The sequence below is a fragment of the Sciurus carolinensis genome, chromosome 8, assembly GCF_902686445.1.
Source record: "Sciurus carolinensis chromosome 8, mSciCar1.2, whole genome shotgun sequence".
In the NCBI taxonomy this organism is placed as follows: domain Eukaryota; kingdom Metazoa; phylum Chordata; class Mammalia; order Rodentia; family Sciuridae; genus Sciurus; species Sciurus carolinensis.
This window is the reverse complement of record NC_062220.1, coordinates 49,908,580-49,936,445: the sequence shown is the minus strand read 5'-3', so window position 1 is coordinate 49,936,445 and position 27,866 is coordinate 49,908,580. Positions and strand designations below refer to the sequence as shown.

The window sequence follows — 27,866 nt, the reverse complement described above, 5'->3', positions numbered from 1 at the left end:
CTTTGGTGATTTTTACACATTTTATTCTTTTTTTTTTTTTTTTTTTTTTTTTTTTTTTTGCGGTGCTGGGAATCGAACCCAGGGCCTTGTGCTTGCAAGGCAAGCACTTTACCAACTGAGCTATCTCCCCAGTCCCCACATTTTATTCTTTATGACCTTCAGCAAAAAGTTATCATTTAAGTTCTTGACAGTCATTATTCTAACATATTAATCACATAACCTCAGGGTTCATTTCCATTGATTGCATTTTCTTAATTTTCCTCTTTTTCCATATATCTAGTAATTTTGGTTTGCTGAGGTGTAGCTCAGTGGTAGAGCACTAGCATGTACAAGCCCTGGGTTTGATCTCCAGCTCTACAGAAAATCAAACCAACAAAACAATAATATTGACCATTAGTGGAGGAGTGTGGCTCTGTGATACAGTGCTTACCCAGCAGGCACAAGGTCCTAGGTTCCATCTCTAAAACTATACACACTCAAAGAAAATCCAAATATATATTGTAGAGATTCTCATTTCTGTTGATGTTTGTTAATATTCCCATTTTCTTTGCAGTAGGCTTCAGCTGAGTCTTTTTTTTTTTTTAAGTTACAGGGTTTAATATAAAACCAATTTACAAATGCAAAAAACAGTAGTGGTCCAATATTCACAATTACACATGAATCTGTTTCTTCCATAATTTTTAAATAAAAATTTCAGTATCATAAAATATTAAAATAATAACTCCAAACATGTCACAATCACTATTCTAAAATAAAGTTAAGATGAAATATATGAAACTCAGCTAATACTGTTAATGATAATAAAATACAAGATTTCCTGAGCAGAAATGTTAGGACCCCTGAATGTTTTACAGTGAATGTCAGAAAACAATTAAGGTATGACTATTTTCATGATATATAGGGCAAAAATTTACATGACCATTTCAAAATATACCAATTAATATTTAGTTTGTAAGATGCACTAAATAATATTCCTTACAAGTGAACACAAAGGTTTAAAAACATTGTTGCCAACACCAAAGTGTGTTTATGATGTTCAAGGAGGTGTACAATTATAACTGTAATATTTAGCATCTCTGGTAAACAGATAATTTCTTATAATATTTTTAACACAAAATTCTCTTAAGTTCTCATTTCTTTCATTTTAGTTTCTCATGGCTCATTTCAAAAGACATGACAATTTTTTTTTTTTTACGTTTACATAGGGCAATGATGTTTATTTTTTTCCCTTCCCCCCCACCCCTCCCACCCCTCTTTTCCCTCTATACAGTCCTTCTTTCCTTCATTCTTACCGCTCTCCTTATCCCTAACCCTAAACCTAACCCTAAACCTAATGCTAACCCCTCCCACCCCCCATTATATGTCCTCATCCGCTTATCAGCGAGATCATTCGTCCTTTAGTTTTTTGAGATTGGCTTATCTCACTTAGCATGATATTCTCCAATTTCGACCATTTGCCTACAAATGCCATAATTTTATCATTCTTCATTGCGGAGTAATATTCCATTGTATAAATATGCCACAGTTTCTTTATCCATTCATCAACTGAAGGGCATCTAGGTTGGTTCCACAATCTGGCTATGGTGAATTGAGCAGCAGTGAACATTGATGTGGCTGTATCTCTGTAGTATGCTGATTTTAAGTCCTTTGGGTATAGGCCAAGGAGTGGGATAGCTGGGTCAAATGGTGTTTCCATTCCAAGCTTTCTGAGGAATCTCCACACTGCTTTCCAGAGTGGCTGCACTAATTTGCAATCCCACCAGCAATGTATGAGTGTTCCTTTTTCACCACATCCTCGCCAACACCTATTGTTGCTTGTATTCTTGATAATCGCCATTCTAATTGGGGTGAGATGAAATCTTAGGGTAGTTTTGATTTGCATTTCCCTTATTACTAGGGATGTTGAACATTTCTTCATATATCTGTTGATTACTTGTACATCTTCTTCTGTGAAGTGTCTGTTCATTTCCTTAGACCATTTGTTGATTGGATTATTTGTATTCTTCGTGTAGAGTTTTTTGAGTTCTTTATAGATTCTGGAAATTAGCGCTCTATCTGAGGTATGGTTGGCAAAGATATTCTCCCACTCCGTAGGCTCTCTCTTCACATTTCTGATAGTTTCCTTTGCTGAGAGAAAGCTTTTTAGTTTGAATCTATCCCAGTTGTTGATTCTTGCTTTTATTTCTTGTGCTGTGGGAGTCCTGTTAAGGAAGTCTGATCCTAAGCCAACAAGTTGAAGATTTGGACCTACTTTTTCTTCTATAAGATGCAGGGTCTCTGGTCTGATTCCGAGGTCCTTGATCCATTTTGAGTTGAGTTTTGTGTAGGGTGACTCTAGCCAGAGCAATCAGACAAACCAAAGAAATTAAAGGGATACAAATAGGAAAAGAAGAACTCAAACTATCCCTGTTCGCTGATGACATGATTATATATTTAGAGGAACCTGGAAATTCCACCAGAAAACTTTTAGAACTCATAAGTGAATTCAGTAAAGTAGCAGGTTACAAGATCAATGCTCATAAATCCAATGCTTTTTTATACATAAGTGATGAATCTTCAGAAAGAGAAATTAGGAAAACTACCCCATTCACAATAGCCTCAAAAAAAATAAAATACTTGGGAATCAATCTCACAAAAGAGGTGAAAGACCTCTACAATGAGAACTACAGAACACTAAAGAAAGAAATTCAAGAAAACCTTAGAAAATGGAAAGATCTCCCATGTTCCTGGATAGGCAGAATTAATATTGTCAAAATGGCTATACTATCTAAAGTGCTATACAGATTCAATGCAATTCCAATTAAAATCCCAATGATGTACCTTGCAGAAATAGAGCAAGCAATTATGAAATTCATCTGGAAGAATAAAAAACCTAGAATAGCTAAAGCAATCCTCAGTAGCAAGAGCGAAGCAGGGGGTATTGCAATACCAGATCTTCAACTCTACTACAAAGCAATAGTAACAAAAACGGCATGGTATTGGTACCAAAATAGACAGGTGGATCAATGGTACAGAATAGAGGACATGGACACAAACCCAAATAAATACAATTTTCTCATACTAGACAAAGGTTCCAAAAATATGCAGTGGAGGAAAGATAGCCTCTTCAACAAATGGTGCTGGGAAAACTGGAAAACTATATGCAATAGAATGAAATTAAACCCCTATCTTTCAGCTGAGTCTTTGTTGACTTGTTTTAACCTTTTAGAATCTGTCTCACACAAGCATAAATCAGAGATTTGGGGAGTCTACACCCAACATATCTGTGACTTTTTCTAGAATACTGCCCCTCCTTTTCTAGATGCTCTGGTGACTCCGAATCTAATCTCATTTCTTCAAGCTAATAAAATTTCAGGTTATCAATCCTGTGCTGAATAGAGTCTTCCCACAGGCGAAAATTTAAAACACTCATACAGTGCTTTTTCAATTTGGCCAAGTGTCAACTCCACTTCAGTTTCCACCTGTTTTTGCCTGTTTACTACTGTCTTTAGACAGTTGTGATTGGTATTTGATCTAGCATTTATCATTGTTATTGTAGGAGGTTGGTCTGATAAGAGGGAACTACTTTACTCTTACCAGAAATGCAACAGTGCTTATTAGATTGAAAGTATTCCTCATGTTTTTAAAGGATTATAAGGAAGACAATTATATCATTTGTAAGTCATGGTAATTCTGCCCCCTCCTTTTCCTTATCTTTTATCTGGTTTAACTATATTGGATAGCTTTACTTTGTAACCCCTGGTATTATTGATGCTTACCACTTTCTTTGTTTAAGTCAAAATTCATTTGCTAATATGTTTTTTACTTCGTGGCAAGCAGTGAACTTTGAGAAAACCAAATGGTAAAATTGTCTAGAGCTCAGAATTGTTTGGGTAGGAAACAGGGTCTTGTATCAGTGAATAGATGATAATTGAAATCCTGAGAATGCCTGTGGTATTTTAAATTAAGAAATAGTCTGAACCAGATGCAGTGACGCATGCCTGTAATCCCAATGGCTTGGGAGGCTGAGGTAGGAGGATCATAAGTTCAAAGCCAACCTCAGCAACATAGGAATGCCCTAAAGAAACTTCTTAGCAAGACCGTATCTCTAAAATAAAATATTAAAAAATGGCTGGGGATGTGACTGAGTGGGTAAGCGTTCCTGGTTTCAATCCCCAGTACCAAAACAAAACAAAACAAAACAAAACGAAAAACATCCAATAGGCTATTGGTTTGAATCAAATTTTCCTTCTCATATTTTTGAAGTATCTTTTTCTTGTTATTTAAAGTATTTCTTTTAAAAAATCAGGAATAATTTTTCAGTTTGACTTTTTCCATATCTTAAAAGAAATGATAATACTATGTTTATCCTTTGATATATTGGTATCACAAATTATCTTTCATAACACTCAACTATTTGATCTTGGGGTTTATGTCATGTTCTGTTTTGTTTTCTAATATTTAACTTGGATTTTGACATTATAATATGGCAAATACTCTTAATTAGCATCAGTTTAACTTGACTTTATTAAGTAAGGATTCTTTTTGTCAAGTTGATTAACATTGTTCTTGGCTAGGAGACTTTTTTCAAAATTCTCCTGCAATAGACTTGAATTGTGTGCTTACCAAACTTTGGTTACCAAACCTGATTATTCTAGTTGTCTTACTGTGATTGCATAATATAATGAATCATACTGATAAAACATCAGTTAAAAATAATTACTTTTCTGGTGGGGTGTGGTGGCACACACTTGTAATCCCAGTGGCTCGGGACACTGAGGCAGGAGGATCACAACTTCAAAGACAGCCTTAACAAAAGCGAGACCCTAAGCAACTCAGTGAGACCCTGTCTCTAAATAAAATACAAAATATGGCTAAGGGTTTGGTTTAGTGATTGTGTGTCCCTGATCCCCACTATCTCCCAAAATAATTATTTTTCTGAAATCAAAATTGAATACTTTGGAAAACCTTGATAAAGCCAAGTTTACTTTTTAAATTGCTCTTATGTGTGAGTGAAATAAGTAAAAAAGGAGATCATAAGAATCTTTACATTCAGATTACTACCTGAATGTATTTTAAATCTCACTGTAAAGAAATGATCCTGAGAAATTGTATATGTGTTTTGTGGGGTAGTTTAGGCAAGAAATAGGAAATAAAAGCAGAATGAAAGTCAAAAATCCTTGGCCCTACATAAAAGGGATTAGTACATTAATGTAAATGCTTTTATTAAATGTTTGAGATATGTGTAGGGGCTGGGGAGATAGCTCAGTCTGTAGAGTGCTTGCCTTGGAAGCCCAAGGCCCTGGGTTCGATCCCCAGCACCACAAAAAAAAAAAAAAAAAAAAGTTTGAGATATGTGTATATAATTATTTTTGTAATTCTACATTTTAACTGACCAATTATGCTTGCTGATACTGTCAAAAAGAAAACTTGTTTTGTGTAAAATTGAGTTTTGGCATTGTGGGTTTTTATAACAGCTTTTTAAAATTTTGGAAAATTTTGCTTACGCCTTGTATTTTTTAAAGAAATAATTACTGTATTTCTCAGTTTCTTCCATAGTTATTAGTCTGTTTAGGTTTACTACCTCTTCATGCAGTCTTCAATTTTAGCTATTTGCAGTTTCCTAGAATCAGCTTCATTCAGATTTTAATAATATTGGAATAGAATTTTATATTCATTTATTTATTCAACAGATTTTTATTGAATACATACTTTGCTCTAGACCCTGGACTGAGCAAAATAGATTTGCAATTTCGTTACCAGCTCTGCCCTTCTATAAGTTTACAGTTTGAAAAACACTATATTTTCCTGCAGTTCTTTGCATTTTCTCTCAAATTATTGCTCTATTTCATTTTCAGTTGAAATGTGTGTATACTGAATTTTTCTTGACTACAACAGTATTGGCTTAGCTTTTTTCATTTTTCAGTTCATAGGGATTTTGTCTACTATTTAAATGTTCTTTTTCCTTGTGTTTCAAAGGATCTCACAAAGAACACCAATTTGGTCTCATTCTCTTTATGTGGCCACTGATTTTTTTTTTTAATTATAACTGTTTTGTCCCAAGAAGTCTTTTATGCTAATCTTGATACTTACTAATGTTCGTATTAATATTTTACTTGTTTTTTCTCATATACCTCCTTGAAAAGCTCCTTATTTTATTTGTTAAATGTTCTGTTTGATTTTTACATGCTATTTTTCTTTGTCACAGCCACACCTTTTCTGCAGCTATCTCTTTACTCTCTGACCCTGTGTCAGGGGCACTCCATGGGTTCCAGTGAAGAGAACTAGCCTTACCAGAAAATAAAACATACTGTAAGCCAGTATAATTAAGTCAATATGGCACCTAAACCTAGACAAATAGACCATTGAAATGGAATAGCAAACCCAATTTATAATATTTGGAAATTTAATTTATAGTAATTCTAGCTTAATAGGAAAACAGTTGATTAATAAATTAGGATAATATGACTGGCTGGACAGCTAGAATGAAATTAAGTTGGAGTATTAAAAAAACAAAGAAAATTTATATCAAGAATGGAGGGAAAACATAAAATCAATCTGTTAATCCTAGAAGTTGGTCTAGTAGACTTAATATGTAAATCCGAGGACTGACTTTCTAAGACAAGCAACCAAGAAGCTCAAGAAAATATAGGCTAAAGAATATTGACATTTTAAATTTTTGTAATTAAATATGATGTGAACAATGTCTAGAAACAGATTTTGATTTGGAAAAAATTGTTAGTATTTATTATTTACAAAGAACTTTAAATTGAGAGGAAATTAGTAAATAACCCAGTAGAAAACTGATGAAAGGATATGAGTAGGTAATTCACAGAAGAGCAAAGGTTAATGGCTAACAAACACATAAAAAGATATTTGAATTCATTGTCAGAAAAGTAAGTTAAAGTAAGTATCACTTCATAAATATCTAAAAGAACTTTAACATTACTGCAGAGGAAACTGGTTAAGTCCTTGGTTGTTTGCAGGTAACACGAATATGAGTGATTGACCCTATTCTAGGGAATTTATCCCAAAGAACTAGAAACATGAATATATACTTATACATGTGGACTGATATATAGAACATTGTTATTTTGGCAAAAACCAGCAAAACAGGAAATACTTAAGTAAATCATGATACACAAATTGTTTTATAAGGCAAATTCAGTTATTTTAAAAGAATAAAATAATATTAAACTTACTTGGAGAGTTTTTAGAACATTGATTAGGTAGAAATGGACATAAAGTTTATTTTTATGTAAAATAATCTGAAAAGCTTCATGTATTTATTTGTTTACATATAATAGCATGGAGAAAAACATGGAATGAGAGATATTTCATTGCTAAGATGGATTGACAGAGGGAAAGTAGAGAGAATAAGGAGAAACAAGTGAAAAAACAAAAGATCCTGCTCTAAAATTATCACATATGATATACCATTTGTACCTTTTTTCATAATGTACATTGTTTTATAAAGTCTTTAATAAAATATTTTAAGAAACTCTCTTTGGGCAGATATAAATATAAAATGAATAAATGTTATAAAATTTCTAAAATATTTTTAAATGAGTGCACAGATGTCAATATTCCTAGCCTCTTTTAATTTTCCTTTTTAATTGCCTTAATATAAAATTTTTCAATTTTTTTTTTTTTTTTTTGGGGGGTGGTGCTGGGGATCGAATCCAGGGCCTTGTGCTTGTAAGGCAAGCACTCTACCGACTGAGCTATCTCCACAGCCCCTCAATATATTTTTAAAAGTATGTTTTAGTCCTCATTCATAATTTATAAATTAAGAAAGGAAGATCCAAACAAGGCATTTTAATTAGATGTTTTGCCATCATTTATTTCTATATTTATTTTTTAAAAATTTTTAGTTGTAGATGGACACAACACCTTTTATTTTATTTATTTATTTTTTGTGGTGCTGAGGATCGAACCTAGTGCCTAAGGTGTACTAGGTGAGTGCTCTACCACTGAGCCACAGACCCAACCCGTTGCCATCATTTATGATTATAACTTTTAACCAGACTTTTAAGTTACTAGTCTGTTTTCAGTAGACTATTTTAGACTTAAATTATGCCTCATTTTAACATAAGTTGTACTAATTAGTATTTTAAAGTTTAGTCTATCATTCTTTAAAGAGATAATGCCATCTCTTTTCCTCACATTCTCCTTTAAACCTACTAGCCAAACTCTCATTTTAAAGGACAAGATAAAGTTACTAGTAAAGTTTTTTTTAGCCTAGATAAACTGCTCATTCCTTAACACTGTTCCAAAGTAAGTTCATAACTTCCTCAACAGAGTTCTCTAGCTAAAGCCCTCATTTCTCTTCTGAGACTATGATCCACATGCCTTGAGGTCACCATGAGTTGTTTGATAAGCCCTGAAATAAGTCTGATAGTTAATTATAGCCTAGATTTATTGATGTTACCATCTGCCAGCCACTACTGTATTACATATATTACTTCAGTTAATGCTCATGAAACCAATAGGGTAGATAGTAATTAATCCCCATTAACATGTAAGAAACTTAGATACAAAGAGCTTAGGTGCCCACCACTTTCTTTTGAAATTGATGACAGTTAATAAAAACAGACATGGAAGATTGATTTTTCCTAATATAACTACAAATCCCTATTCTTGCTAAAAAGAAAAAAAAAAGAATATCTTTATACCAGTCAGTATCATATCTTAAATATCAGCACACCATTCAAGTTCAAAGAAACCAGCACAAGGGGCTAGGAATGTGACTTAGTAGTAGACCGTTTGCCTGCCATGCCTGAGGCTCTGGGTTCAATTCCCTGCACCAAAAAAAGAAAGAAACCATCATGATGTATCATGAGAACTAAGAGTGGTCAGGTTTAAAAAGAAAGATTCTTACGAGAAAACCCAGGAGGATAGGAGGATAAAACATTTATTTCGTATTCTTATCTCTAAAAATTTCTCCATAAATATCTATTCAAATAAAGGATTTTTATATATTAGAATAGCTTTCTACTAATAAGACAAGGAGATTGCTAAATTTTGTGCCATATGTTTTAGTAGCAAAATTCTTAAATCTATTTTCTATGTACATATAAGTTTTCTACACAGGGAAAAAATTTTGGTTTCTACCTACAGTATTTGAAATATGCAGAATTTAGAGGACAGTCTATAGGACCACAAGAAAGTGAAATGTTGCATACAGGCCACGATCATAGAGTAATAACCTTTCAAAACTCTGATTCCATCTAGCACCTTTTCCTGAAATGCACTCGTGCAATTTTTTTCAGTTAGGTTTTTCTTCTTCTGTGTAATTTGACCCCTATTTTGTTTTTTATTTCCAGTGTCCTCAAACTAGGACTTCCGATGCAGAACTGTTGAAGTCTGGAAGTTGACTTCTGTGCTTTTGTACTTGTGGTTTCCTCAGCTGGAAATACACTTCCTCAAACCTCTTTTCATGTCTGAATCATACTTATCCTGTTAAACTGCCAAATACATTGAATTAATATGGTTGAAAAATTGTTGTGTAGAAACTTTCCGCAGCCATTTGAATTTGAGCTGTAAAATTTTATACATTGAACATTTCGTTTATCTTTTTAATTTTTTTTTTTTTTTTTTTGGTGAGGGACACCGGGAGAATTGCTGGCAATCAAACCCACAACATTGTGCATACAAGACAAGGGCTCTACTATTGAACTGCATCCCCATTCCTTAAGCTCATCCTTTTAATATACTTGCAAAATAGTATGTGATAGTTGAAAGGACACAACTTTGGGATCACAGAAGAGTTGTCAAGTACCTATCCATGTGAGCATGGGCAACTTATTTAACTTCCCTGAGTCTTGGTTTCTTCATTAAATAACGATTGAAAAGTTTGCTGGGAGGGAAAAATTAAATAATATGTGTAATACACCTAGCAAAACGATTGGATATATTAATTTGTTGTTTTTAAAGGGTTAGGTTTTTATGGCTCTGGACTTTATAATAATGTGTTTCACTTGGCCATTTTATAAGTGTTCAGAGTGGGAAGACAATCTTTTTTTTTTTATAGTTAAGCCATATTTGAGCTCACTTAAGATAAAATTTATACCTAATTTACTAAAACTTTCTTTATAACCCTTGGGAAGTTCCTTCTGCTCTAAATCTGTTTGTCAAGTGATTTTTAGTACCTAGTATTGGTATCAACATGCTTGTGGTGATAATCATTTTACAATTTTATGCTAATGAAACCAATTACAAAAGTGCATATTGAAAGAGTAAAGAGGCTAAAAATTTAGTAAACTCTAAAAGTGATGTGTATCATCTTAGTAGAAATTAGGAGTTATTGTTGGATATTGGCACAGTTGTAAGCCACAATAGGTTATAAGAGAATTTAAATTCTGCTTTAAAATGTTAATAAATTTAACATAACTAGATAATCATTTGCTGTTACTGCTTGTATATAAATATTACCTTTTATCCTTAGGTGACTGATACCTTTTTAATTTATCCACACTGTTCTTTCACTATTATGTAGCTTTTAAAACATTATTGTAGTTTCTGTGTTTGAGAGATATCCATTCCATTTTTCTTAAAGACTGGGACAGGGAGAAATTACTTGAAGCTTGGATGTCTAACCCAGAGAACTGCTGCCAACGATCAGGTGTTCAAATGCCAACCCCACCACCAAGCGGGTATAATGCCTGGGACACACTCCCTTCTCCAAGAACTCCAAGGACTACACGTTCTTCTGTCACCAGTCCAGATGAAATAAGTTTATCTCCTGGAGATTTAGACACCAGTTTGGTATGGTTTAGTATTCGGTGTACTTCCCATAGCTTTTAGTCTTTTAGTTTTTAAATTATTTAATGTTATTCCATGAAATGTCTGGTTATGTTCTTGTATTTGAATCCTTTTTTATTTTTATTTTTTTTTTTTTTTTTTTTTTTTTTTTGCGGTGCTGGGGATTGAACCGAGGGCCTTGTTGCTTGCAAGGCAAGCACTCTACCTAAACTGAGCTATATCCCCAGCCCCAAAGTGAGAAATACTCTTTTTTTTTTTTGTAGTACTAGGGATCAAACTCAGGGCCTTGTGCTTGCGAGGCAGGCACTCTACCAGCTGAGCTATTTCCCCAGCCTGTAATTGAATCTATACCCTTCTTTAAAGGTTCAGTTACTTTTATGCTTTAGTAAATATCACAGAATATTTTCATGATCTGTAAACTATAGATCAAAGCATAATAGTTTGGAGAAACATCTACTCTTTTCATTTAAAAGCTTCAGATACTAAAATACTAAAAACAATTTGTGATATGTACTTTAAACCAAAAATGCAAAAAGTATTTCTATGATTTCTTGAAAGCTACTAATTTTAAACATTTACAATATTTTGATGGTCATATATTTGTTTCAGCAAAGCTTCTGGAGTTTGTCATCCAGATGCATTTCCATAATAAATGTTTCCTCTTTATTAAGGTACAGTATTTTTAGATTGGCATACCATTGGTATGCTATATAGGAAATTTCGATGTTTCATGAATGGTTCAACCACTCAAAATTTGTGATTAACATAAAAGCACTCCTTGTTTTGTTTAACCCATTTTGGAAAACAGAATCCTACTTTCTATAATTCTCATCTATCACAAGATAAAAGTTTGCTTCTAGTAAGTCATTGTTGAGAAGATACATAGTTTTATAACAGGGTTCTTTGCTTAGAAAGCCTTAAATTGCTACTCTTAATATCCTGAGTTGCTGTGTTAAAAGCACAAAGATACTCTGGTTTTGTAGATTGTTCAGGTTAAGTGTAGGTTGAAGGACATGATATTGAAGTGGTTATTTTGCAGCATATAATTTGATCTTGGCCTGAATAGATTGTAATAATTTTTTTCTTGTACTTCCTTTTTGAAATGCACAGATGCTAATTAATACATTAAATTAAGAGTTTGACTTTGGCATTAAAATATTTAAATCCCACAATAATTTATAATGAGATAGTCATTGTATGTTATTCAAAGATAGGCATCTAACTACCTTATAACTTGAAAACACCTAATGTTAAAATTTATAATTAGCTTACTGGTATTTTTGCCTTTAAAGTAATGAACAAAGCAAAAACGTATTAATGCCCAAAATGAGTGTGTTGTTCTCTCCAAAATGTGGCTGTTGATGTCATTGTTCTCCTCCATCTCCAGTGTGACATTTGTATGTGCAGTATCTCTGTATTTGAAGATCCAGTGGATATGCCCTGTGGACATGACTTTTGTAGAGGATGTTGGGAGTCGTGAGTATATGAACAGCTTAGTATCTCTTACTGCATGGTAGCATTCTGATTTGGTAATAAAATCGTTTGCTTTCATTACTTACTGATATGGATTATTTATATTTGTTTCAGAGTGACCTTGAAATTTATTAAACTTTACTATTAAAGAAGAATATTTTTTTCTTTTTTTGACATCTTACCAGCTACTTTAGTTGTTGCTATTTAGCTTAATCTAATGTACTTTGGGAAACAAAGCAATTATTCTAAATATTTTTTCTTAGTATTTTAATGTATATAACATCTATTATGAATGCCAAGCCTACACCTAAATTTTAAGAATCAATTTCTGCCTTAGTCCCAAGAATTTTAATCATTTGTTTTTGTGCTTTCTCTTAATTTTTGATGATGAATAACCTTGAAAATCTATAAAAATGTGGATGTTTAAAATTCCTTTTTAATTCATTCAAAATTAAATCTCTCTGCTAGATATGGTTGAGTATACATTACAAATGGAAAATTTGTTTTGTTTCTCATGTTTCTTTCTATTTTTCTTCTCATTACCTTGCTGAGATTTATATTTTCTTATTATCCATTAACTATTTGCTTTGAGTTTACACTTTTCATTTGTACACAAATGAAGATCAGTATAATGAACAATACAATTTTTAGAGATACACAAAGCTATTGTTTGATGACTTTAGCAAAGTATGTTATTAGTATTTAAAGAAATCTTTACCTTTCAAACTTTTTTTTTATGGGTATTGAGTATCAAGTGTAGGGAACTGGGAAACACTAGGTGGGTAAGATAACAAGAAGGAATTTGAGCAGATTTTCTGGTTTTATTTTTAACAGCTTTGTTGGAGTACAGTTGACATAAATCAGACCACATTTAAAATAAATAATTTGATAAACTTTAACATATGTATACACCTGTGAAATCATCACCACAGTCAAGATAATGAATATATCCATCATCTCAAAAGCTTCTTCATTTCCTCTTGAATACCTCATGCCCTTCTCTTTCTGCCTCTTATCCTCCCACATTCATTCCCCCACCACCCAAAGCTATAGGCAACATACTGGCCCATGATTATCGTTTCATTTTGAGTAAATCTTCTTTTTCTGTTTTCCAAAATGGAATTATGAGTCAAAGTTTCATTTGGAGGTGGGTGAAAAGCTACTGCTTTTCAAAAGTCAGAATAAGTAAGAGTATCTATTTACTCTTTTTAAAACACAGACTAGACTTTACTCTGAGTCTAATAGATAATTTTTTGGCAAGAGCCAAAATTCACAGTCTAAAGTAGCTATGGAGACAGAATACCTTCCCTATGTACAATACTTTAAATTTAGCTTAAAATTGTTAACTATACTATATTAGGATGTATTACTTGGGTTTTACCAAGTTTGCAGCTGTTGGCTTTGGTTCATATGTGAAAACAGCTTATCCAGGAATTACTTGAATTTTTTGAACTTCCTTGACCTTCCTCACTGGAAACATCTCTCATTCTCATCACAGACTAGCCATGAGAGTTTATGGTAAGATTTAAATTTGAAAGGTCTAATTATTGTTTTCTATTTTCTATAGTATCTTACCATCCTACCTGGGTTTCTCCACCCTTCCCCTGCCAGATCTTGTCAAATCAAACATCAGTAAAGCAAGTTCCATTTTGGATGATTCATGTCCATAAAATCATTTTTAGATTAACTGCAATCTTTACACAGGCTTATAGAAAAGAAATTCCTATCTAAATATGAGGAAGAGTTTTTAAAGGTCTTCAAATAATTTTGAAAGCTTCTCTATCCTACTCTTCCCAGTGTCTCTATCTTATTAGTCCAGCCAGATCTATGCCAAGGGCTTAAATAAAAGAGAATTATTACTTTCTACCCAGACTAGAACTTACTTCCTGATATTAAGGGTAAGAGCTCAGGTTCTGGATATAATAGGTTTCTGGGTTGTGAACTTCAGTGCTGCTATTTATTAATTGTTGATTTAGGTAAGTAATAACCTGCCTAATCTGCCTGGGCCTCAGTTTTCTAATTTATAAAATGTTGATAATAGTAAGTACTTCTGAGGATTATTGTCAGATTATTAAGTAACAGTATATATAAAGTACTTAGAACAGGACACATGTAACCAATAAAAGTTAACCATCTTCCTAAGCATTGTAATAAGCAAAGAGCCTATCTATGATAGCTTTTGTGAAACTGATATACAAGATAAAAGCATAGGTATAATTTGCCCCAGATTTCTTTTATGTATTGATACTCATCAATTCCATGTTCTGATCATAAATTTAGTGGAAAATGACATCTGGAGGAGAATTTATATATGATTAACAGAACTGCTCCTGTCTTCAATGAGGTCTTCTTGATTCTGTCATTTAATTCCCCAGGGATTAATAAATCTGCTCTGTTGTATTTAGAATATATAAAATTCAAAACATCATCATTTAGTACTATGTCTAAGCAAACTGCACTTTGACAGGGTACAAGTATTGAACTATATCCAACTTGCCAAGGAACCTTTTCATAGCTAAAAGGAGGAGATAGAAAAAAAAGGAAGGAAGGCTACAGTTAGCAGTTCTCTAACTTTTGTTGTTGTTGTTTGATACTGGGAATTGAACCCAGGGACACTACCACTGAGCTACATGGTACCCCAGTTCCTATTTTGGGATATTGTTTGTTTTGAGACAGGGTCTCACTAAGTTGCTGAGTGTCTTACAAAGATGGCTGAGATTAGCCTCAACCTGAGGTCCTCCTGCCTCAGACTCCTGAGTTGCTGGAATTATAGGCATGCACCGCTGTGCCTGGCTCTAACTTTTTGTCTTAAGACTTATTTACTCTCTTAAAGTTGTCCAAGATTTCAAAGGACTTTTTTAAAAAAAAACTATTTATTTAGTTGTCAGTGGACCTTTATTTTATTTATATGTGGTGCTGAGAATCAAACCCAGTGCCTCACATGTGCTGGGCAAGTGCTCTACCACCGACTACAACTCCAAACCCAGAACTTTTGTTTTTATGGTTTATATCCATATGTACTATGTTGGAAATTAACAGTGGAGATTTTTAGTATTTATTAGTTTATTACAAATAACAATAATAAACCCATCATGTTAACGTAAATAACATTTACTAACCATATATCCCAAAAATTTAGTGAGAAAAATGGCATTGTTTCACAGTTTTGCAAATCTCTTTACTGTCTAGCTTAATGTAAAACAGTTGATTCTTGTACCTGCTTCTGCATTCAGTCTGTTGCAATATATTGTTCTGGTTTATATATCTAAAGAAAATCAGACCTTACATAAATGTGTAGATGGAAAAGAGAGAAATATATTAATAGACTCTTCAGATAGTTATGGATATACATCAAAACTCAACAAGTGATATTTTTTAAATCATGAATTTCAGGGTAAAATCTGATACCATATCAGTGGAATTTTTGTACTCTATTATATTAAAATCCCATATTCTGTCTTTCACTTTGAATAGATCTTTTACTCATGCATGATTTTGTAACATCATTCATTGATCATCTGAAAAATACTGGTTCCAACATTCTTCCAATGTTGGCATATTTACCTACACATTAATATAGCCAAAAATCACAGTAGTTAATGTCACCACCAATCCCATGAGAAAAGTCACTTAAGAATTGGAAAGCTGCTGGGTATGGTAGCACATGCCTGTAATCCCAGTGGCTAAAGATGCTGAGGCAAGAGGATTGCAGGTTGGAAGCCACACTCAGCAACTTAGTGATGCTCTAAGCAACACGAGACCCTGTCTCAAAATAAAACAAAAAACTAAAAAGGCTTGGGAATGTGGCTCAGTGGTTAAGCACCCTTGGTTCAATCCCTGGTGTCAAAAAAAAAAAAAAAAAAAAAATTGGAAAGCTACCAAGCTTACTCTAACAGAGAAAACATTTTTCAAAGTTCTCATTTTTACATGAAGTCTTGATTTTATCATTGGAGTTGTTTTATTATAAATACAGTTAGATTTTTCCTTGAAGTGACAAGTCTAAGTTGTTTAAAAAAATAGAATTTGCTGTATACTGTTGTCTGAATAATCATTTTTGGTAGTCATTTTTTCAATAAAAATAGTGTTTAATGAAAAAAGCATGTGTATGTGCCTACAACTTGAACAATCTCCTGCCTACTTCCCATTTCCTTGCATAAAATACCCAAAAGACGTTTACTGAGGGGTCAAGATTTAATAAAAGTCATAATTATTTTTATTCTATCAGTGATGTTCTTAAATGTCTTTCTTAAAAACTGCCATTTTTTTTTTTTTTTTGAGTTCAAGTGGGGCAGTGAAGAAAAACAAAGACCACTAGTAGTACAGTTTTAGTGCCACTGCTGTGATTTGTGCTAAGGTACCAGCAGTTTTAACCAAAAGGCAAAATAAACTCTTAGTACCATTATGAAATTAGTTTTCACCTCTTAAGTCCTCTGGAAAATGTCAGGAATCCCCCATAGCTCCACAGAGTATATTTTGAGAACTGCTACTCTACAACATTTCCCCTGAGTGTTTCATCTATCCTTGGCCATACAGACATCTAGTGTAATACAAGTAATTTTTAACTGGGAACCAAGATCTGAATGTTCTTTTATTGGGATATATCAGTTTTATGGAGACAGTGTGGTTTTAAAATCATAACTAAAAGTAGAGGGGAAAATTTTAGACACGTTGAAATTAAAATGCCTGTGGGACATTTAAATGAAAATACCCTGTGTGTAATCAAGATATGTTGCTAAGAAGGGACTTTGACTTTAGTCATTATTGTGTAGTTTAAGTTTGTGTTCAGATCACCCAAGAAAATTGTATGGAATGAAAGGGGAGAATTGTGTAATAGGAACATGGAATATAATAAAATTTCAGACAACAGGCGCAAAAAGGCACTAGTGGGAAGAGAAAAAAAAATAAGTATCTACTAGAGGTAAGAAGAATGCCCAGGAAAAAATGTAATTCCAAGACTATGGGGAAGTGAGAATTTGGAAGAAGATACTGTTTAGCAGTACCTGATGCTATAGAGAAATCAAGGAAAATAAAAACTGAGAAGCCTTGAGTCAAGTGGCCTAATGAGTAGTCACTGTGACCAGCTCTGTTGAAAGCTAGCCATTCATTGTAAAGGTGACAGAAACCAGAGTGCTATAGATTGAACAGTTAATGGGATGGACTTGAGAAAGGAATGTCAAATCATCTTAAACTATTTCATCAAGAAATTTTAATGTGAAAGAAAAAGTGGGACTAAAGAGAATCATTTGGTTAGAAAGGGTTTTCAAGGTCTTAAACAAGGTTATTTTGCTCAAGGAAGAACTATTAGAAAGAGAGAAAGGAAAAATAGATTGAAATATAGTGCAGATCCCAGAACTGGCCAGAGTATTTGAGAATTAACTGGGAAAGAGGAAGTCCTCTTTCACTGAAGTGAGAGGGAAGAAGGCAAAAATAGCTAATATTTATATAGAGAGAGTTAGGTGTGAGGTGAAAGGGCTACCTGATGGAAACTCTTTTCAGTGAAATGCCAGGATGAGGGTTGTAGAATTAAGAGACTGAGAAGAAAAGGAAAAAGAAATTATAATCAGAATAATCAGACTGTTATGGTTGATAAGTACAAGAGTTGTGATTCATTTGTCCTGTTTTCCATTTAATTTCTATTTAAATGTTAAGTCCCATATAAGATGGGGACTTCAAAAGTTTGTTTCTTACTTCTCCACAGGCAGTATTAAATTATAGCAGCAATAATCCTTGCTAAAATTTGTGAATTCTTACTCAGAGTCAGACACCATACAGATATTTCACATGTATAATTTGCATAACAGCCCTAAGAAGTACATTTTTTTTTTTTTTTTTTTTTTTTTTTTTTTTTGCGGTACTTAGGATCGAACTCAGGGCCTTGTGCTTTCGAGGCAAGCTACCAGCTGAGCTATCTCCCCAGCCCAGTACATATTATTATTTATCCCTATTTTATGTATTTTACAGAACAGTTAACTAAATTGCTTAAGATTATTCAGCTTAAAACCTAAAATTTTCTAATTCAGAATCCTGCTCTTAATGATCAGTTCACCTTGGCCTAGATTCCTGCCACTTTGTGGAATGCCTTTTCCTTACTAACTCAACAGCAGACCAAGACATAGAACTCATTTTAGTATTTATCAAAATGAAATAGAAGCAGAAACACTTTTCTTAAAAAAAAAAAAAATGCTTTTTAAAGGGAAAGCACTAGCTTCTAGTGCCACCCCCAAATACTTTTAATTATCTTTGTTCATTTGCTCTTTTTTTTAAAGGTATAGAATATTGAGAATTGAATATGACCAGTCTAAACCACTCATTTCTGAATTTTTAATGTTAAATAAAAGTTTCAAATTTTCAGGGATAATAAAGCAAAATGGAAACATAAAAATACCTAAAATATTCAGATGCGTGTTTGTGTGTATACATATGTACTCATAAAATGAATGACTGGGAGGCTGAGGCAGGAGGATCTTGAGTTCAAAGTCAGCCTTAGCAGATTAGTGAGGCACTTAGTATCAACAAGACTGTGTCTCTAAATAAAATATAAAAAATGACTAGGAATGTGACTCAGTGGTTAAGCACCCCTGCATTCAATCCCTGGTACCAAAAAAAAAAAAAAAGAATGACTGGGCAATTAATAAATGCTAAACAGTTGATATTACACACTCTAGTCTATGTGTGTGTGTGTTTGCATATGCACTGGGCATTAAACTCAGGTCTGGTGCATGCCAGCACATACTCTACTACTAAGCTACACCCCTGTCCCATGTTGGCATTAGCTTAATTATACTCTTAATAGAAAATTCAGTATAAAGAAAAATTCTTAGAATGTACAAATAACTTACATTGTTCCCCTTTTTCTATCAATTGCCCACTTTAACAGGTTTTTGAATCTGAAAATTCAGGAGGGTGAAGCTCACAACATTTTCTGCCCTGCATATGATTGCTTTCAACTTGTACCTGTGGACATCATAGAAAGCGTAGTTTCTAAGGAGATGGACAAACGATACCTACAATTTGATATTAAGGTATGCTGCCAATTATTTATCTGATTTACATAATTTCAGTTTTATTAAGCCTATATTTTGAAAATATAGAATAATGGTCTCTCTGTTTCTCAGAAAATTGCATAAAGGAATCTTGGCATTAAAGTTTTAAGCCAAAGCATTATTTTATAAGATAAAAATGAAAGGCTGGCAGTCCCAAAAAACCCAAGGCCAAATGTTTCCTCTGATAAGTGGATGTTGATCCATAATGGGAGCAGGGAAGTACAACAAGGGAAGAATAGAGAAACTTTGAATTGGGCAAAGAGGAGGGTGAGGAGAGGATGTGGGGAGGGGCCTGGGAAGGGTGATTGAATGAGATGGACGTTATTACCCTATGTACATGCACAATTGCATGAATGGGGTAACTCTGCATTGTGTATAACCAGAGAAATGAAAAGTCATGCTCCATTTGTGTATAGTGAATCAAAATGCATTCTGCTGTCATGTATAACTAATTAGAACAAATAATTTTAAAGTGAAAGGCTTGCATAGTAGTTTACCAGAAAAGTAAGTTATAGCTCAGAGGTATTTACTGATTTGCATATTATACTTTTATAATTAATTGACCAAGATGATGTTCAAAGCAGATGGTACATGCTTTAATTTTTTTTTTTAATTTTTGAAAATGTTTTATGTTCCTTAAAATAAATATTTAGAAATAGAAATTTAGAAATAGTAATAAAATACTTTAAAATAAATATTTAGAATTTTTAACTTGGAAACATATTTTTTTTAATTCCCAGCAATAGTTTTATATAATAAATTATAGCATTTTATCTTTTTTTCCCCCCATTTTTATTTTTATTTTGGAGTTATTCAGAAGTACATGCAGGTTACTCTCTTTTTTTGTGGAATTTAAAAGTTAAATTTTAATTGCTTTGTGTAGATTTTTCTTAGACTAAACCATCATATAAGGACTTTTAAAAAAAGAAGTCCTGCTTTTTTAACATAAAAAGCATCATCATAAATAGATTTTTATGTATTATTAAGGTGCCATTAAGAAATTAACTGTTCTAATACAACCAGTAATTATATCCAAGATTCTACTTATATTTTATCAGAAAAGTGGCACATTGGATGAGAAAACGTTTTTAAATTACACATTTTCTGTGTAAATAATTGCAGTTTTACTTTATCTTCACTTACCTGGTTTTTAGATTAAAGAAAACAATTTTTTTAAGTCAAGTTGTTACTAAGGTAATTGTCATTTTTTCTTAAGTGTTTTTCAATGCTTTCTAATGCTGTTTTAAATATTTTGGAGACTAATGACTCCATGTATTTTATTTCATTCTGGTTTTTTTTTTTTTTTTTTTTTTTTTTTTTTTTTTTTTTTTTTTTTTGCTTTAAATTACTGTGTGGGGTTGGGGTTGTGGCTCAGTGGTAGAATGCTTGCCTAGCACATGTGGGGCCCTGGGTTCAATGCCAGCACCACATAAAATAAATAAATAAATAAATTACTGTGCAGGTGCACCCTATGTTATTAGAATTTAGAGTTAAAATATTTTCTGTCTTTTTCTTTTTTTTTTTTTTCATTACTGTTTAAACAGGCCTTTGTTGAAAATAATCCTGCCATTAAGTGGTGTCCTACTGCAGGCTGTGAAAGAGCAGTCAGACTAACAAAACAAGGGTCAAATACTTCTGGATCTGATACACTCAGTTTCCCATTGCTGAGAGCTCCAGCTGTGGATTGTGGGAAAGGACATCTCTTCTGCTGGTTAGTACATGACAAGATGACATCAGCCTTTTCACCTCTATAAGTTTTTAAAGAGATGTTCTTTCTCGAATCAGGCCTTTATATTGCAGTGTACTTGATATTATTCTTATTAATTTAAAAAATGTGTAATAAATAGTAATGTTGATATTTATCATGTGTTGATTATGCCAGGCACTATGTCAAATATTTTTAAATGTGAGAGTCTTCCAGTGAAGCTCTGAGTTGAATGCTGATATTATGTTCATTTTACAGATAAGGAAATTCAAGCACAGAGATGTTTCCCAGGGTTATATAGCTAGGAATGGTGGGAAAGGGATTTGAACCCAATTGTGTTTGATTCCAAAGCCCATTGCTAACCATAGATTAGAAAATGTTTACAGTTTAACTTTTCTTCTTAACATATGTCTTCAGCAGTGATTCTTAACCAGCTTATGCCCAGAATTGCTAAGGGGTCCTTTCTAGATTTTTATCATCAGCCATGACAAGTAAAAGTTTGATTTAATAGTTTTTTGAGTGGGGCTCCAAAGAAAGAAAGAAAGGAAGGAAGGAAGGGGAGGGAGGGGAAAGGAAAGGAAAGGAAAGAAAGAAAAAGGTCTTGATCTTTCTAATGTATAGTCCTAGTTAAGAACCAGTGACTACAGCCTTTTTGTTTCTTGTGGTTTTTTTTTAGTTTCTATTACCTGATAAGTAAGGATAAATTGATGCTGAATTAACAATGGAAAAGATACATAACTATTTGCTCATTTGACTTTGTCAGCCATCAGCATTCTACTTTATTCAGAGTAAATCCAATTAACTATTTTGTTTTACTTAATTGAATAATCAGAAAAAGAAATAATATTTGATCTGGTTTTTGCTTATGTCTAAAATTATCACATATGCATGAATATACTATTAATGGATGTAAAACTCTTATCTTTACTTTTATACTTATCAGAAACCAAAAGCTAATCATAGCACTGCTGGATAGTAAAAAGGTATAGTTATATAATTATTCCCACACTGGCAAGTCTCTTTATTTCCCTTCTCATCATCATGAGCTAAAAATACTTATTGATCTACCAGCCTATGTATAATACCAACCTCTAGGTCAGGGTCAGCAAACTAGCATCCATACCTGTCTTTGAAAATGAAGTTTTGTTGGAACACAGTCACACACTTTCATACCAGTTTATTTATGTATTGTATAGATTTGCTTTGGGGCCATGACAGCAGACTTGTGTAATTAGAACAGACTATATGACCAACAAAACCTCAAATATTTATTCTTTAGCCCTTTACAGAAAAATTTTGCTGACCCTTACACTAGGTGCTTGGATATAGTGATTAATGAAAAGAAAACTTTCATCTTTACTATTTTCACAGCTAAATCAGTCTAAGCAAGTAAAATATTAGCAACAAAATGCTGAATAATATTTTATATCCATATGCCCCAAAGTAGTTTTTCAAAATATTTAAAAGAAAAATTTTAAATCTTTAAAGTTTTGCATTTTTATTATTCATGATTAGTTTACTAACTCCCTCACTAACCTACCATGAGATATAGGGTGAAACTATAGAATAAGATGGGCATTAAATTCACAGGAACTTTGTTAGCCAATAAAGGGAATTTAGATGAATATGAACCTATTTTACTGAAAGTAAGAATACTAAAGTAATAAAGGAACTTTCTCTTCTCAGCCAGTATTAGGTTTCTTGAGAAAATCAAACTCTAGTGCCTTCAGGCACATTTATATGCATCCTATGCCTCTAAACTGGTACTGATTTTATACAATCATGGGGAAAAGTGAGAAGAATTATCGCAAAAATCATTTGAGGAGTTCTCTTGTTCATAGAGGAATCCTTGTTGGAGAAAAAAAGTTGGGTTTTAAAGGATTAGTTGGAGAATACTACAAAGGAAAAAAATCGTTAAATGTCTAGAAGATAAAAAGATAGCATTTGCTGAGATCAGAGAAAAGGTCTTGAAGGAAAAAGAAAAATTTATGATTAGCATTGCCTTAAGCTCTGTGGTTTCTGTGGTCTAGCTTTTACTAGTTTTCATTATAGTTTAGCTTTTACTTTCTCATTTTCTTATTATCTTTGTATTGTCCAAGTAATAAGTTTGATTTGACTCAAGATAAGTACACCTACCCAAGTAAGTCATACTTTTAAAACTCCGTATGTGTGGGTGGGTGTGGGTGTGGGTGTATGTGTAAAATGCTATAAACTAAATATCTTGACCAACATTTGGAGAAATATATCAGCTTAGTCTTTTCTCTCACCCTAAAATATGAAGTTGGTTTTATTCAAATACTAGAGACTGTGTGCCAGGATCTCAGGCCCTGCTTTGAATTTCATCCCAGTTAAAAGGATCTGAGAATGAGTACATGGACTAAGGTCATGTTTGCCATTTATTTGCTCTTCCTCCTATTCATAAGGGTAGTAGAGATCTTTGCAAATAGAATCATCATTTTCTGGACACAGCACCTGAAGGAACTTGAATGAGATAAAAATAGGTTGTATAAAGGATAAAGTCTGATTTAAGTTCTTCAACTTTAATCTTGTTGCCTTTCAGTTTTGATATTCATTAAGCTATAAGATCATGAGATAGATTCTGTAGGATTTGTATATTGCCTTCTTCACCTCTCTAGGCATTAATTTACAACCCTTTTTTTAACTTTTGTTTTAGTGTAAGCTGTTTGTGCTTTTACATTCTTAACCTCTTACTCTTATTCATATAAGAGCTCTAACTATAATCAGAAATTATAAATAGAAATGGTCATGTTTTATGCTGCCTTTATCTCATATTTCAGTGAGAAGCCAACTCTTTTGCAAAGGCAACTCTGCAATAGATCTTTACAAAATAAAGGCGTATGACTCTGCTCTTGCTCCTTTGCTTTCCTCAGAATGCTCAGAAATGTTTTTTTTAAGATGATTACAAAAACCACAAAATGGCAATAACAATTTTTTCTTCTTAATAGCTCCATGTGACTGAATCAGTTGAGCCATGCCCAAGTGATGTCTGAATTGAATATATGTGTTATTGGGAGAGAAGTGATGGAAGGCATTTCCCTTCCCACCACAGGATAGCTTATTCACCAACAAGTTCTCCGCCCTCTGTAACTAAATGTAGGATTCTTTTTCCTCCTAGCCTTTAAATTGGAGTTTTTCTGATCCGGACAAAATGATTTTCAGACAGTATTCAAAACCTGGATGGACTTTGACTTGAGCCAATGATCTTTTCCCCGTTTGTTTTTGTAATAAGTAGAATATGCTACTGTTTAACTTCTCTGCCCTCTGAACTACACAAAGTCTCTCTTCTCTTAGACAACACTTTAAAAGATTGGTTGTCTAAAGTATTTCTTGGTAACCAAATTCTTGTCTGTCCAGAGAAAAGCTCAAGTTTAACCGGGATAGTGGGTCATTTCTCTCCTCTATTGCTTTAGAATATTCTCTGGTCTTTTAAACAGTACTATCCCCATTGGAAACTAAAACATACTTAGAATTCCTCTTATAAACCCCATAGACAGTTAAACATATTTTAGAGTTATTTGCCCATTAACTGGCAGGAATATTCTAAATAATAATATGGTTGAGCTCTTAATTTATCACCCAGCCCATTTAGGTACTGGAACTGTGCAATGCAGCCTTCAAAATAATGTCAGAAACATCAGGAAACAAATTTAAACCTCTGATAGAAAGGTTTGAATCATAGTAATGCACTGGGTAGGAACAGCAGTATCAGGTTTTAGCCCTCTTGAGTTTCCTGTGAATCAGAGTACAGTGTGCAGATTTGTCAAGTATTCAGGGAAAACTCCAAAAGTGAATATCTTTGCATTAAAATTGTCAATTCATTCAAATTTCATCCAAAGTCATAAAAGAATTTTGATAACACTCCCTTGTTAGGATCATGAATTTTGACTGAGTTAAAGCAGTAGTTTCATGCTTTATCTGCCTTTGCATGGACTTCACAGGTAAAGAGACTCTCCAAGAGTCCCTTGGGGAAAACAGATTAAGTTATCCTTATTTGTGAATCTAATAGTTGTACATTGTCATCTCTTGCAAAATCAATCTCAGACCCTTAGCTTAATTGACTCAAATTACGGGGTAAAGAGATTGTTTCAGGTCAGTAGCATCTAGCTATTTAAGAATCACAGTCTTGCCAACTAGCAGAAGACTCCTCAGCTCTTTACAGCCCAGAAATAAAAACATTATTTGCTTTATTTGAAAGTTCAATCATAAGACCTTGTTTAAACATCATATATATTCTATACAGAGTAATATAACTAAATAAATGCTGCCCGAGAGTTCAATTTATCAAATTTCAGTAGAGCACAGACTGATATTTTAGGACACATAAAACCTACTTCTGAAACTTAACTCTACCACTACCTAGCTATGTGACTTGGTGATAAACAAGCATCCTCTTTTGTATTGCAGTAATAAAATAGACATCATCATCTTATATGACACAGCCAACTTGAAGAGTTCCAGAACCAAACATTTAGCTTCAAATTTTAGTTTATTTATTGAACCTGTATGACCTTTAGCAGATTACTGGACCCCTCTGTGCATTTAAAATGGGAATAAACCAATTTCTAAGAGTTGGTATAAGCAATTATAAATTTAGAACATTGCCAGGTAGATTCAAAAATGTTAACTAAAGGGAGTAATTCTAAAAATGAGAATTTCTAACTGAATTTACAATATTGATTATTAAGTTCTAAACTGATATTAAACTAGAATTGCCAACTTATTGGTAGGAATTTCTTCCATCAAATGATGAAAGTTGAAACTTGTAGTAGATATTTTCTTTCCCAAAGCACTTTGAAGGCCCTGTATTTCCCAGCCAACAGTTGAGTATATTGACACATTTTCAAGGGAAGATCCATCTGTTGATCTTTTGGTCTTCTGTTAACCATCCTGCCATATGTGGATGGGGTTGAAGATTTGAGATTAGGCAACTACTTTTTTCTTTGTAATCTTCTACCAAGACGCTTTCTTTTCTTGAAGACTTGGTTGATGTCTGTAGTTAAGATTTAGTTCCCTAGATGGCAAATTTTCTTCCCTATACACATTTTACTTAACTTAAGAGATACAGTTTAAAAACAGGTACCAGGTCTTTCAGAATACTGGTCATCATCATTGATAAAAACTGTCTTCAGGAACTTAGCTTTCTAGTTTCTGCTGAATTACATTTGTAATCTAGATTGTCAATCACCTATTATGTCTGGTAGCAGTTATTACAGTATTTTAGAGAAGTCTGAGCTTATTTTCCTAGATGTGTTAGTGCTCAAAGGTAGTTAACTATTTAATGGCAAACTCTGGCTATCTTTCTAATTTTCAGTCATTGCTGCAGTGTCCTCTTTATTTATAAGCTTTTCCCTTTTATTCTTACTCTTAATATTACGTTGGAAACTAATAGAAACTGTAACCCTCCCAAGAGATCCTAGCATTCCCAAGGATTGGTCTAGCACTTGAGGACACTGCCAGTCTGTGTCCTCCTGTGAGAATCTGGAAAGGAAAATCTGTTGCTATCTAATACACACAGTTTCAGAGAGCCAAGCAGTTTTGGCCTTTCGACAAAGCACTGGTTTCTCAAAAGAATTTATTTATAGCATTGAGATTTTTTCCCTTTTTTTTTTCAGTCAGAAAATGTTCTGACAGAACCAGAACCAGTGACTAGTATTGAGTCTTCTAGGAGGAAAAAATTAATAAATTGCTCTTTAATCCATAGTGGGATAATTTATTTTCATTGTCTTCATTTGTTGGTTTTAGATATTACAGATGTATAAGAAAACTTTGTATCTCAAGACTTATTTTTTTTCTTAGCTTTATCAATCTATAATGAACAAAATAGACTTTTTCCTTTTTAATGACTCGTGAGAAATGTAGATTCTGCATTCCTGTATGTCTTCTCAAGCACTATGTAGAAACACTGTTCCTAGAACTGTGGCATCATTTCTTATCATTTCTTACTCCTGCATTGCTAGTATGTGTGCCAAAAGACAATTTGCACTTATTACAGATTTCCATTTTATGGAAAACAGAGTTGATTTTTATATGGACTTAAATGAATAAAATATATCCATCTCAATTTTTAAAAAACTTAATATTCTTTGAATATCTGTTAAGTTACCACTAAGTTACTAGGAGCTCTATATAGAAAAATTTCCCAGATGTCATGTTAACAGATAAGTTAGGAAAGTAAGTAAATTAAATTACCCTTTCAAGATAATTAGTGCTAAAAGAAAACCATTTATTTTTAAGTATGCACTTCAGTGGCATTAATTGCATTCACAATGCAATAATCACCCCATCCATTTTTAGAGCTTTTTCATGATCCCAAGCAGAGACTCTGACCAGTAAGCAGTAATTCCTCATCTTCCCCGACCCAGCCACTGATAATCACCATCCTACTTGCTCTATCTGTGAATTAGCCTACTCCAGATATAAGTGGAACTCTACAGTTTTATCTTTTTATGTCTGACTTATTTCACTTAGTAAAATGAAGGTTCACACATGTTTTAACATGTGTCAGGATATCAAGATATCATTCTTTTTTTTTTTTTTCTTTCAGTACTGGAGATCAAATTCAGGGCTTCAAGCATGCTAGGCAGGCAGCACTACAATTAAGATACGATGCCCACACCAGAATATTCCTTTTTATGGAATGAATAGTATTCCATTGTATGTATCTACAACTCAGTTAGTATATCCATCAATGGACGGACAAACTTTGGTTGTTTCCACATTTTGGATATTGTATGCTGCTGTGAACATTGTTGCAGTCTCATCTGAGTCTTTCTTTTCAGTTAAGATATATATACCTGTATATAGAATTATTGACTCATGTGGTAATTTTATGTTTAATTTTATAAGGAATCACCAAACTGTTTTTCATAGCAACTAGCTAA

The 27,866-nt window shown here is 33.1% G+C and overlaps 1 protein-coding gene across 3 annotated transcripts in view; it reads left to right on the top strand.

The window, feature by feature from the left end:
* Ankib1 (ankyrin repeat and IBR domain containing 1) overlaps positions 1-27,866 on the top strand; it is a 139,397-nt gene that overhangs the window by 72,493 nt on the left and 39,038 nt on the right. For all 3 annotated transcript variants that reach the window (XM_047559952.1, XM_047559951.1, XM_047559950.1), the window contains exons 6-9: positions 10,538-10,746; positions 12,131-12,219; positions 19,094-19,238; positions 20,804-20,970. In XM_047559952.1, coding sequence (XP_047415908.1) covers positions 10,538-10,746; positions 12,131-12,219; positions 19,094-19,238; positions 20,804-20,970 — 610 coding nt within the window. The remainder of the gene's footprint in view (positions 1-10,537; positions 10,747-12,130; positions 12,220-19,093; positions 19,239-20,803; positions 20,971-27,866) is intronic.